General features: G+C 54.5%; 1 protein-coding gene across 1 annotated transcript in view; it reads left to right on the forward strand.

Moving 5' to 3' along the window:
• si:ch211-130h14.4 overlaps nt 1–14052 on the forward strand; it is a 259467-nt gene that overhangs the window by 51137 nt on the left and 194278 nt on the right. Inside the window, exon 6 of the mRNA XM_038808643.1 lies at nt 11966–12124. Coding sequence (XP_038664571.1) covers nt 11966–12124 — 159 coding nt within the window. The remainder of the gene's footprint in view (nt 1–11965; nt 12125–14052) is intronic.

Raw genomic sequence — 14052 nt, forward strand, 5'->3', positions numbered from 1 at the left:
CAGAACATGTGGACATGGTTCGCTGGTCCACCCCCACATCTAGCACACTTGTCCTCCAGCCCAAAGAATTTGCTCATCCGGGCCGCCGTCATGTGGGCCCGGTGAACTACCTTGAACTGAATCAGGTCGAGCCTGGCACATGTTGCGGTTGCATTTACCCTCCTCAGAGCGTCTGCCCATACGCCTCCCTCCAACTCCCCACCAAGCTCCTCCTCTCACTTAAGTTTCAGTTCCTCAGTCCCTGTGTCCTCCGCTCCATTAAGCTCCTTATAAATATCTGAGACTCTCCCCTCTCCTACCTCACCCCTGGAAATTACCCTGTCCTGGATCCCCCTTGGTGGAAGGCGTGGAAAGGACGGGACCTGTCTACGTACAAAATCCTGCACTTGTAAGTACCGAAAGTCATTCCCCCTCGCCAGCCCAAACTTCTCCTCCAGTGGCCTCATGTTCGCGAAGCTCCCTTCCAGGAAGAAGTCGCCCATCCTTCCCACCCCCGCCCTCCGCCACGCTCGAAACCCGCCATCCATCTTCCCCGGGACAAATCGGTGGTTGTCACATATTGGGGACCAGACCGACACTCCCACTTCCCCCGCATGTTTCCTCCATTGGCCCCAAATCCGCAAAGCCGCCACCACTATAGAGCTGGTGGAGTACCTGGCCGGCGGGAGCGGCAGGGGAGTCGTGACCAGGGCTGCCAAGCTGGTGCCCCTGCACGAAGCAGCCTCCACCCGCTCCCAGGTAGACTCCGTACTCACCATCCATTTCCTTATCAGGGCTATGTTAGCCGCCCAGTAGTAGTTGCTGAGGTTTGACAACGCCAGCCCCCCCTCGCTACGGTTCCGTTCCAGCATCCCCCTCTTTACCCGCGGGGACTTCCCCGCCCACACAAATCCCAGGATGATTTTATTGATTCTTTTAAAGAAGGACCGCGGAATGAAAATAGGGAGACACTGAAAAATAAACAGGAATCTCGGGAGGATCAACATCTTCACCGTCTGAACTCTGCCCGCTAGTGACAGCGGGAGTGCATCCCACCTCCGAAACACGCTCCTCATTTGCTCCACCAGCCTGGACAAGTTCAACTTATGCATCTTACCCCAGTCGCGTGCCACTTGTATCCCTAGGTACCTAAAACTTTCCCCAACCACCCTAAATGGTAGCTCCCTCAGCCTATTCTCCTGACCCCTCGCCTGCACCACAAACATCTCGCTTTTTACCATGTTCAACTTGTAGCCTGAAAACCGGCCAAACTCCCCTAGGATTTCCATAATCCCATCCATCCCTGCCGCTGGATCTGACACATACAAAAGCAGGTCATCCGCGTAGAGCGAGACCTTGTGTTCTAAACACCCCCCTGACCATTCCCTTCCATCCCCTTGCCGCTCTCAGAGCAATTGCCAGCGGTTCTATGGCCAACGCAAACAGCAGTGGAGAGAGGGGGCATCCCTGTCTTGTCCCGCGGTGTAGTCTAAAATACTCAGATGTCGTCCTGTCCGTCCTTACACTAGCCTCCGGGGCCTGATATAGCAGTTTAACCCAGTCTACAAAGCCTTCTCCAATCCCAAACCGTCCCAGCACCTCCCATAAATAGTCCCACTCCACCCAGTCAAAAGCCTTTTCGGCATCCATTGCCACCACTACCTCCACCTCTCTGCCCTCCGGGGGCATCATAATCACATTGAGTAGCCTTCTTAGATTGGCTACCAGCTGCCTGCCCTTAACAAACCCCGTTTGGTCCTCCACAATCACGTCCGGTACGCAATCTTCGATTCTGGACGCCAGGATCTTGGCCAGAAGTTTAGCATCTACATTAATCAGGGAGATTGGCCTATAGGACCCACAGACCTCCGGATCCTTATCTCGTTTTAATATCAGTGAGATGGTGGCTTGCAACATCGTTGGGGGTAGCACCCCATTGTCCCTCGCCTCGTTAAACACCCTAACCAGCACCAGCCCCAGTATACCCTCAAACTTTTTGTAGAACTCCACTGGATATCCACCCGGCCCCAGGGCTTTACCCGACTGCATGGCCTTCAGGCCCCCCATTACTTCTTCAGCTCTAATCGAGGCCGCCAGCCCCTCTACCATCCCCTTGCCCACCTTTGGGAAGGTCAGCCCATTGCAGAAGCGCCTCATCCCCTCCGGCCCCGTGGGGAGTTCCGAGGTATATAGCTTACTGTAAAAGTCCATGAATATCCTGTTCAGTCCTGCTGGGTCTCCCACCCGGTTCCCTGCCCCGTCCACTACTGTCCCTATCCCCCTGGCCACCTCCCTCTTCCTAAGTTGCTGTGCAAGCATTCTGCTGGCTTTCTCCCCATACTCATACACCGCGCCCCTGGCCTTTCTGAGTTGCTCTACGGCCTTCCTAGTGGATAGCGCTCCCAGCTCCGCCTGCAGTCTCCGTCGTTCCCTAAGTAGCTCTGCCCTCGGGGAGTCCGCATATTCCCTCTCCGTCCATGTCATCTCCTGCACCAGTCTGTCCATCTCTGCTCTATCCATTCTGTCCGTTCTGTCCCTATGGGCTCGGATTGAGATCAGTTCCCCTCTCACCACTGCCTTCAGCTGCCTCACCCCCTCCAAAAAGTCCCTACACATAATAAAGAAGTCAATACGAGAATAAACCTTGAGAACATGTGAATAGAACGAGAACTCCTTCCCCGTCGGCCGGCTGATTCTCCAGGGGTCCACCCCCCCCCCCCATTTGTTCCATGAACCCTCTCAGTTCTCTTTCCATTGCTGGGACCCTGCCCGTTCTGGAGCACGCCCGATCCAGGTCGGGATCGAGGACTGTATTAAAGTCCCCACCCATAATCAACTTGTGCGAATCCAAGTCGGGGATTTTCCCCAGCAGCCTCTTGATGAAATCTACATCATCCCAGTTTGGAGCGTAAACATTCACTAGGACCACCTTCACCCCCTCAAGCTTGCCCCGGACCATGAGAAATCTACCACCCCCATCCGCAACTGTGCTGTCCGCCTCAAATTTAACCCGTTTGTTAGTCATGATCGTGACCCTAGGTATTTGTAGTACACCCGGGTGATCAGGAGGAGGGAATTGGTAGGCTCCCGTTTAAGAGGGCAGTGAAGAGTTTTAGGTACCTGGGGGTGCAGGTGGCCAGGAGTTGGGGGACTCTCCACAAGCTCAATTTTACCAGGCTTGTGGAGCAGATGGAGGAGGAATTTAAAAGGTGGGACATGGTGCCGCTATCGCTGGAGGGTAGAGTGTAGTCCGTCAAAATGACGGTGCTCCCGAGGTTCTTGTTCTTTTTTCAGTGTTTGCCCATCTTTATCCCTAGGGCCTTTTTTAGGAGGGTGACTAGCAGCATCATGAGTTTTGTTTGGGCGCATGGGACCCCGAGGGTGAAGAGGATCTTCTTGGAGCGGGACAGAGATGGTGGGGGGCTGGCGTTACCCAATCTCTCGGGGTATTATTGGGCGGCCAATATGTCGATGGTGTGCAAGTGGGTGATGGAGGGGGAGGGGGCAGCATGGAAAAGGTTGGAGATGGCGTCCTGTGGAGGCACAAGCCTGGGGGCCCTGGTAACAGCGCCGTTGCCGCTCCCTCCTACGAGGTATACCACGAGTCCGGTGGTGGCGGCTACCCTCAAGATCTAGTGGCAGTGGAGGCGACAGAGGGGGAAAGTGGGGGGCTCGATGGAGGCCCCGCTAAAGGGGAACCATCGGTTCGTCCTGGGGAACATTGATGGGGGGTTCCAGGGTTGGCACAGAGCGGGCATCAGAAAGTTGAGGGACCTGTTCATTGATGGGAGGTTTGTGAGCCTGGGAGAGTTGGAGGAGAAATTTGAGCTCCCCTTGGGGAATATGTTCAGGTACCTGCAGGTAAAGGCGTTTGCTAGGCGGCAGGTGGAGGGATTCCCTTTGCTTCCTGCGAGGGGGGTGAGGGACAGGGTGCTTTCGGGGTCTGGGTTGGGGATGGGAAGATATCTGATATCTACAAGGTAATGCAGGAGGTGGAGGAGCTAAGTGGGAGGGGGAACTGGGGGAGCAGATCGAGGATGGGACATGGGCGGATGCCCTGGAGAGGGTTAACTCTTCCTCCTTATGTGCGCGGCTTAGCCTCATCCAATTCAAGGAGCTGTACCGGGCCCATATGTCCGGGACTAGGATGAGTAGGTTATTTGGGGGCGAAGACAGGTGTGTCAGGTGTTCGGGGAGTCCAGCGAACCATGCCCATATGTTCTGGGCATGCCCGGCACTGGAGGAGTTCTGGAAGGGGGTGGCGAGGACGGTGTCGAGGGTGGTAGGATCCAGGGTCAAGCCAGGCTGGGGACTCGCAATTTTTGGGGTTGCAGAGGAGCCGGGTGTGCAGGAGGCGAGAGAGGTTGGTGTTTTGGCCTTTGCGTCCCTAGTAGCCCGGCGGAGGATCTTGCTACAGTGGAAGGATGCGAGACCCCCAAGCGTGGAGACCTGGATCAATGACATGGCGGGTTTTATTAAGCTGGAGAAGGTCAAATTCGCCCTGAGAGGATCGGTACAAGGGTTCTTTAGGCGGTGGCAGCCTTTCCTCTACTTTCTGGCTCAGCGATAGGGAACTAGGTCAGCAGCAGCAGCAACCCGGGGGAGGAGGGGGGAAAAGGGGGGGGGGGGCGTTGACTATGTTTATTTAATTTTAATTTATTTTCAAGTTCTCTTGTTGTTTACTGGGTTTGGGGGGGGGGGGGGGTGGGGGGATTCGATATATGCGTTGCTACGGTCTTGGGGGTGTTATGCTTATTATGTTGTTTTATTGTTGCTTGTTACTGTTTGTTGTTATATATTTTGTAAAAAATTTTCAATAAAAATTATTTTTAAAAAAAATCATGATCGCGACCCCTCTGGTCTTGGCGTCAAGCTCCGAATGGAAGACCTGGCTAACCCAGCCCTTCCGTAATCTAATCTCATCCGTCACTTTCAAATGTGTCTCTGCAGTAACATTACATCCGCCTTCAGAGCCCGTAAGTGCGCGAACACACGTGTCCTCTTGACCGGCCCGTTTAAGCCTCTAACATTTCAGGTGATCAGCCTGGTTGGAGGGCACCCTGCACCCACCCCCCCCCCCCCCCCCCCCCCCCCCCCCACGCCGATCAGCCATCCCCTTCTTGGGCCCACCCCCTGTCCATGTGCCGCACCTCCCCTGGTCCATCTCTTGGCAGCTCCCACCCCCGACCCCTTCCCTGTTACCTGGTTCAGTTCCCTCCCTCGTCAGCAGATCATCTTCCCCCCCTCCCCCCCCAGCAACAACCCCTTGTAACCTAATCCCTGCCATATACTGACTGTATACACACCCCCCACCTCGCTCCCATTGACGAGCTCAAAGCAGCTAGCCTGGTGACTCTTAACTCTGGCGCCACCATGCCTCACACCTATTGTCTCCCCGCTCCCCTCCCCACCGCCCATCAACACCACCTCCCCAGAACAGCCCTGTTCGAGCAATCGCTCCAGGACTGAGACAGAGAGAAAACAAACAAAGAACAAAGCAACATTCTCAGAAGAAAAAAAAGCAAAGAGAACCCGAACAGCCCCCCAGCACCCAACAACTTAAACTTTAACTATCACTTTGGCTTTAACTTTAAAACTTTCAAACAGGCAAACACAAACACAAGAACACCCCCAATTTTAAGTAAAAGAGCATGCCAAACGACATTGCTAACACGAAGGGCAATCTGTGAACAACTGCAGACATCCCTTAATACACTCTAACTTGAATCCGTGGGTCCTCAGTTCGGCACCAGTACATGCCCCTTAGCGAAGTCCATCGCTTCCCGCGGGTCGTCAAAATAATGTTGCTGTTCCCGGTATGTGACCCAAAGCCTCGCCGGGAAAAGTAGCCCGAACTTGACCTTTTTAAACAGAATCTCTTTCATTTGTCTTTAGGCTGCCCTCCTTCTGGCCACCTCCTGACTCAGATCCTGGTAGATGCGCAGGACACTGTTGTTCCATGAGCAGCTCCTCATGTTCTTGGCCCACTGAAGAACCCGCTCCTTGTCCATGAACCTATGGAACCTGACCACCATCGCCCGGGGGGCCCCCCCACCATCGCCCCCCCCCCCCCCCCCCCGCCTCTCGTGGCTGCCTCGCCTGCACTCTGTGTGCCTTGTCCAGCTCCAACGGACGCAGGAAGAAATCATCCCCCACCAGCTTCTGCAGCATGTCTGCCCCATATGCCGTGGCATCCACTCCCTCGGCCCCCTCCAGGAGCCCAATGATTCTCAGATTCTGCTGGCGAGACCTGTTTTCCAGGTCCTCCAGCCTGTCCATCAGCCTTGCTTGCTGCTCCTTCAATTTACTAATTTCCACGTCCGCTACCGTTTGGAAATCCGCCTGTTCTTCCACTGTCTTCTCCAGTGCCTGGACCTTCTCATCCTGAGCATCCAGCCTCTGGTCAAGCCGCTCCACCGCTTTCTGGAGCGGTTCCAAATTATCCCGCTTCAGTGCTGCGAAGCTCTCTTTCATGACCTGCAGCATGTTGTCCAGTGCTGCCTGGACCGTCCTTTCCGTGGTCCATTCATCGGCCATCTTTCCTCCCACTTGAGCTTCCACACCACCTTTGTTCAGCCCCTTCTTTGCCTGTTTTCGCTCCTTTCTGCTCCTTAAGTCCATACAACTCTGGATGGATTCAGATCTAGAGTGCTATTGTTTTTCACCCCAGCGCTCAAAAGTTCAAAAAAGTTGGGGGAAAAGGTCTTAAAGTCAGACCGGAGCGAGAGCTACCAAATGTGCGACTTACTCCCTCGTAGCCGCCACCGGAAGTCCCCCGCTATGCATTGTCAAACATGAAAGTCACCGACCGTTGGTCTGTGAGGAGGGTGAACCTCCTGCCAGCCAGATAATGCCTCCAATGTCGCACAGCTTCTACTATGGCCTGTGCTTCCTTCTCGACCGAGGAGTGGCAGATTTCGGTAGCATGGAGAAGAAGGCCACGGGTCTGCCCGCTTGGTTGAGAGTGGCTGCCAGAGCTACGTCAGACGCGTCGCTCTCGACTTGGAAGGGGAGGGACTCATCGATAGCGCGCATTGTGGCCTTTGCAATATCTGCTTTGATGCGGCTGAAGGCCTGGCGGGCCTCCGTCGACAGGGGGAAAGTGGCTGTTTGGATGAGAGGATGGGCTTTGTCAGCGTAGTTGGGGACCCACTGAGCGTAATACGAGAAGAACCCGAGGCAGCGCTTCAGGGCCTTGGAGCAGTGGGGGAGGGGGAGCTCCATCAGGGGACGCATGCGTTCCAGGCCGGGGCCTATCACTCCATTTCGCACTACGTAGCCGAGGATGGCGGACGGTGCTGAACACGCATTTGTCTTTTTTATAAGTCAAATTCAGGAGTTTTGCGGTTTGGAAGAATTTGTGGAGATTTGTGTTGTGGTCCTGCTGATCGTGGCCGCAGATGGTGACATTATCGAGATACGGGGAGGTTGCCCGTATACCGTATCGGTTGACCATTCGGTCCATCTCTCGTTGGAAGACCAAGACCCCGTTTGTGACAGCGAAGGGAACCTTTAAAAAGTGGTAGAGGCCGCCCGTCCGCTTCGAACGCAGTGTATTTGCGATCACTCGCGCGGATGGGGAGCTGGTGGTAGGCGGACTTGAGGTCCACCGTGGAGAAGACCTTGTACTGTGCGATCCTGTTGACCAGGTCGGATATACGGGGGAGAGGGTACGCGTCCAGCTGCGTAAACCTGTTGATGGTCTGACTGTAGTCTATGACCATCCTATTCTTCTCCCCGGTCTTTACCACCAGAACTTGTTACTAGCCTCGATGACCCCTTCCTTCATAGGCCGTTGGACCTCGGACCTGATGAAGACCCGGTCCTGGGCACTGCTCCTGGTGGCGGCAGGTTTGCAATCCGGGGTGAGGTTTGCAAACAAGGACGGGGGATCGACCTTGAGGGTCGCGAGGCTGCAGACAGTGAGGGGGGACATAGGGCCGCCGAATTTAAATGTTAGGCTCTGGAGGTTACACTGGAAGTCTAACCCCAGGAGTGTGGCCACGCAGAGGTGGGGGAGGACGTAGAGTCTGTAATTTTTAAACTCCCCTGGACCGTGAGGTCCGCTATACAATACCCCGTGATCTCCACTGAATGGGAGCCAGAGGCCAGGGCGATTTTTTGCTTGATGGGATAGATAGGGAGAGCGCAGCGTCTTACCGTGGTAGTGTGTACGAAACTCTCCGTGCTCCTGGAGCCCAGCAGGCATGTCGTTTCGTGCCCGTTGAACAGGACCTTCGTTGTTGCCGTAGAGAGGGTGCGGGGTCGAGACTGGTCCAGAGTGACTGAAGCGAGTCGTAGCAGAAGATCGGAGTCGTCATCGGGCGGTGCGTAGTCACCCGCGCCGGGGTCCTCGGAGCCGATTCAAGATGGCGGCGCCCATCGGTCGCACATGGCGTCGGAAGCACAAGATGGCGGCGCCCGGAGGCCACACGTGGTGTTGGTGCATGGGGACACAGAAGTTTGCGGGCCGCACAGGGCCCTTGGAGAGAGGGGGGGGGGGGTGCCGCGGTCGCTGCCCGGGACCGCAGCAACTGTCTTGGTCTGGCAAACGGACAAAAAGTGGCCTTTCTTCCCGCAGCCCTTGCACGTTGCCGATCAGGCTAGGCAATGCTGCCGGGGGTGTTTCGCCTGGCCGCAAAAATAACAACGGGGCCCGGCGGGTTTTTCGGGGCGCCTTGCGGCGCGCAGGCCTTGGGTGATTCCGAGTCCGTGGGGGAGAGGGAGAGGGAGGCTGAATTGCACGCTGCCCAGAGGGCCACCGCGTGGTCGGGGGCGTATGAGCGGGCGTTACTGTTCGCAACATCTAGAGAGTTCGCGAGGGCCCGTGCCTCCGTGAGGCTCAAGGTTTCCTTTTCTAACAGTCTCTGGTGGATCTGTGGGGACTGCAGGCCCGCAACAAAGGCGTCTCGGATGAGGAATTCCGTGTGCTCATTAGCAGACACTTGTGGGCAGCCGCAGTTCCTCCCCAGTACAAGGAGTGCACGGTAAAAATTGTCCAACGACTCACCAGGGATCTGCTGCCTCGTGGCCAGCAAGTGCCGAGCGTAAACTTGATTCACCGACCGGATGAAGTGTCCTTTAAGCAGTTCCATGGCAGCGTCGTAGTCGGTCGTGTCCTCGATGAGCGTGTAGATGGCGGTGCCGATGCACGAGTGGAGGATGTGTAGCTTCTGCTCCCTCGTCGGTATGCTTTCGCCTTGCTGAGGTAGCTATTAAAACAAGCCAGCCAGTTCTTGAATGTGGCTGCTGCATTAGCTGCATGGGGGCTGAGTCGTAGATACTCCGGCTCGATGCGGAGCTCCATCCTTTAAAATCTTGTAGATTAAATTGATGCACGATCAATAACTACTGAAACAAAGGAACAGTCCGAATTGAAGGCTTTAATCTACAAGATGTTTCCCCAGCAGCTCGAGTACAGAAAGAAGGATGGCCACTGGGAAGCACGGGTTCTTATACCCCGCCTCGTTGGGTGGAGCTGTCTTACATCTTGATCAATGAAAAGGCAAACACTTGGGCCAATGAGCAGCGAGCCTTCTCCACCAATGGTAGCTCACATTCCCAGGTACCGTAGTACCTCTAGTCGTACTACCACATCTCCTTACCCCCATTTCCCTGCTCCCCCAACTCCTACTCATTATTATCGATCATCCTGTACCCCCTCCAAGTCTGTGTGTAATGTCACTCCAGGGTGATGGGCCTATGTTGGCATTGTCAGCAGATCACCACACAAGACAGGAGAGTGATAATAACTCGCTGTGAGGAAAGCTCTGGTGCTCCTCAGTTTCTGCTAAAGTCTGGCCCCTGTCTGTCTGTCTGTTGATAGCGTGCTCACTTCCATCCTCTGACGGAGTCTGCATCGGGGGATTTTGATCTTGGACGACTGTATGTATCAGGTGTGACATGTTTTAATAGTGAACATTTCACTACGACAGATTTCCATTCCCCCTGCAGGGCAGCACGGTGGTACAGTGGTTAGCACTGCTGCCTCACAGCGCCGAGGACCAGGATTCGCTCCCAGCCCCGGGTCACGTTCCATGTGGAGTTTGTACATTCTCCCCGTGTCTGCGTGGGTCTCACCCCCACAACGCAAAGATGTGCAGGGTAGGTGGATTGGCCAGACTAAATTGCCCCTTAATTGGAAAAAAATAATAATAGGAGACACTCTAAATTTAAAAAAAAAATTCCCTTCCCTCTAGCTACAGACAGTTATCACTCAGTGCTCCTCACTCTTCTTGATCTTCCGTGGTTTCGTGCTACGTCTTGGTGTGTCCCCAGGATGCACATCAGAGATGGAGGCAGGGGGCTGCTTTCCATGCCCTATGGTCTTTGATGACCTTGGCGGATGTCCTCTGGAGGACCTTGAGCCGGGGCCCCCAGCCACTTACCGGTGTCACTGGTGTCACTGTGCCATGTTCTGCCCAATGCCCTTGAGATGTGCCAATGTCAGGAGGGGGATTTCGGAAGAAATGGGGATCACAATAGTCTAGTTGGTGGCAGGCCCCACGTTGGCCACGAGCACTTCCTCCTCCCTGATGATGCCTGTATCAGGGGACTCCATGGGATGGAGGGGCAACGGGAGTGAGCTCCAGAGGCCTTTGAGTCATCTGGTACTGCCAGCCTGGAGAGTCCCCATTGTCTGAACCATGGTGCTGATGCCCTTGGCGATGCTCCTCAGTGATTGGGCCGTGCTCTGCAGTGCCTTGGCGATGTCCACCTGTGTCTGGGACACATCCCTCAGCGACTAGTACATGATGTTGAGGCCCTCAGCCATGATCATGATCCTGCGAGACAATAGACATGTGGGCAGGGGTGGGCAGCATGGTGGCCTCGTGGTTAGCACAACCGCCTCACGGCGCTGAGGTCCCAGGTTCGATCCCGGCTCTGGGTGGGCAGCATGGTGGCCTCGTGGTTAGCACAACCGCCTCACGGCGCTGAGGTCCCAGGTTCGATCCCGGCTCTGGGTCACTGTCCGTGTGGAGTTTGCACATTCTCCCCGTGTCTGCGTGGGTTTCGCCCCCACAACCCAAAAATGTGCAGAGTAGGTGGATTGGCCACGCTAAATTGCCCCTTAATTGGAAAAAATAATTGGCTAATCTAAATTTATAAAAAAAAAGAAAAAAAAAAAAATTAAAAAAAAAAAGACATGTGGGCAGGGAGAGGCAAGGGGGTGGGGGGGGGGGGGGTGGTGGTGGACGGTGATATAAAGAGGTGATGGGAAATGGCACTAAGTTGATTAATATGTGAGCAGGTGGGCATGTGAAATAGTCAGATCAAGGATGTAGCTGTGAATATGGTGGGGAGTTTATATTGGAGGGGACTGAGGGGAGGGGGGGGGGGGGGGGGGGGGGGGGGGGGGGGGGGGGGTGGGGGGGGGGGGGGGGGTGAAGAGGCCAGCGAATTCAGAGGAGAGAGAGCATGATGAATTGAGATGGGGGTTGATATCACCTCGGATAAGAAGTCACTCAGTCAGATGCTGAGAGAGAAAGCGGTAAAGATATCTTGGAGAGAACATTTTCGTTGTGCTTGGGCTGTAAAGGACAATGAGAGCCGAGTGGGGTAGAACAAAGTGAGATGCTCAAAGCATGAGCAGGTGCCCACTTTACATCAAGCAGCAACAAATCAGAATGGGACATTCTTTAAAATAAAAAGCTGCAAAATGTGTATTCCCTCAACTGAAACCTTTTCAAAACATGTTGTAACCCTTCCTAATGTGATGTCATGTGGGAGAGATTTGAATATTAATTAAGGGAGGATCATGTAGCACAGGGGGCTCACTAATTCTATGTGACTGTGTTAAAATTAGGTTCTCCTCCATTGTGGGCATGAAACTCATTATGCACCCACCACGATGAGTGGGGAAAATCAGGATAGGAGATGCCCCCCCGGCAAGAATCTTGTTTTCTGACTCTTGCGAGATTTTGTGCGTAAAGTGCTGAATTTGCCTGTGTGTGAATTATAAACATTATTATTGGTCATTACTTAGCGCCATCTGGAGGCTTACAACAACATGTACAAGCTGTGGAATGCCATGAAGTTACAATACATGGGCCTACTGAGCAAGAAAGTCCAACAACAACGGCATGAAATCAAAGAGCGAGATCTTCAGTTCCAACGTAACATTGAGGAGCAGGAGAGGAAACAGGTATGCATTAATGAAAGGCTCTGTATAAGTGAGAATATTCTTACTTGTTAAAATGACTTGTACTCTTAGGAGGGCAGATTCCTGTGTTTTCCAGGATTCTCATTAAGATTTAAGAAAAAGGTTATGTTCATACTTCAAGAATAATTAACCGAGGGTGTGATTTGCAACAGGTGAATTGCGAGAGACCCAAATCAGGCTTCGCATCGGGCGTGCAACCGTGGTGCCCGATCCAGATAATGATAGTTAAAATGGCTCATTTAACGATACATACCCATCTTGACGCCACATTCACCCGGCACCCGGGAGTCACCAGCTGCACTGGCGAGGATCGAACCTACACCAGTGGAGTCCAGTCGTGATGGCCCCTTCGGGGCGTCAGAGGCAATGGGAGCCCACCTGGAGGTGAGGGACAGGGCATGGCAGTACCCTGGCACTCTCCCGTCACCCAGGCACCATGGCAGTGCCAATTGGGCACCCTGACAGCGCTAACCTGGCACAGCCAGGGTGACCGGTTGGCACAGACGTGTCGGAGCCTGAGGGACGCCAAACCCATGAAAGGGGAAGTGAGAGAGTGATACGAAGAGTGCGGGGTTGAAGGGGGGGGCGGGGTAAGACAGGACCGCATAATAGTTGGGCGGGGGGTAAAGTGGGGTTTCCCAAAAGAGAAGGGGGCCGAAAGGTAGGGTGGGGGGGGGGGGGGCAGAAAAGGGGGTCCTTCAGTGGCCACATAGTGAATTCTTCCCACTTGGGGGGTGGGTGGGCCAAGTTCAGCTCCCCACTGCTAAAAGAATTTCAAAGGGCTGAATTCTTCAGCCCTGCCCACTGCACGATCCCCTCGTGCGAGACGCGGACAATGGAAAAGTCCATTGACCCCTGACATGATACTCCGGTCGCCGGACCGGTGCGGCTGGACAATCCCGCCCTAAGTGTGGGCTAGACCAGGGATAAACTCCCCAAGGCACCAAAAACCGACTAAATTTGGATCAATACTTGTTTGGATCACACCTAAAATGCTGGTGAGAAAGAACGAGGGCGCGATTCGATGACCTCAATACGCCCGGCGCGTGTCCTGGTGCAACAGGTGAATCATGTGCAAGCTCCACATTGGGCTCCGTGCCGGGCATGAAACCTCACACGAGTCACCTGACTCATTCCGTCCTGCCAGCCTGGCACCCTGGCAGGACTACCCTGGCACTGCCAGTGTGCCAGGAGCACTGCCAGGGTTCCAGGGGGACTGCCAGGGTTCATGGGGCACTGCCAGGGTTCCAGGGGGACTGCCAGGGTGCCAGGCAGGCAGTGCCGCGGGCCAGGCTGACACTCCCAGAGGTCGGATCTGGAGTGGGAGGCCTTGCCAGGTAGAGGGAGAGTGGTGATGGGTGGTTCCCGGGGACATCCCTAAGGTTGGGAGGTGAGAGGGGGGGTCGATAAAGCAGGGAGGAGCCTGAAAGGAGTGGGTGGGTGATCTGGGCTTCCGGACAAAGTGGCGGCCCGATCTGCAGATGGCTGTTTCTGCTAGCGAGCTTCAGCTTCAGGAAATCCTTCTTATGCACAACCTCGGTGGGGAGAAACCACCATTGGATAATGGGTTATTTCTCAGCATTACAGCCACCGTGCAACACCCCGTTAAGCAAAGCTGACTTTAACTTGAGTCCACTGAATCGCAACCCGCTGAATCGCGACCCCGCCAAAACCCCCAAAATGACACTTAAAAATGTTTCGGTTGAATGGCGCCCCTAATGTTTGCTACATCTGTAAACTGGCATGAATGCAGTTGGGGTCAAAATTCTGCATTTTAAATTCTGTTAGATATTCAGCACATAGGGAAGCACGGTGGTGCAGTGGTTAGCACTGCAGCCTCACGGCACCAAGGTCCCAGGTTCGAACCCGACTCTGGGTCACAGTCCATGTGGAGTTTGCACATTTTCCCC

The sequence above is a fragment of the Scyliorhinus canicula genome, chromosome 1 (genome assembly GCF_902713615.1).
Source record: "Scyliorhinus canicula chromosome 1, sScyCan1.1, whole genome shotgun sequence".
NCBI classification, from domain to species: Eukaryota; Metazoa; Chordata; class Chondrichthyes; order Carcharhiniformes; family Scyliorhinidae; genus Scyliorhinus; species Scyliorhinus canicula.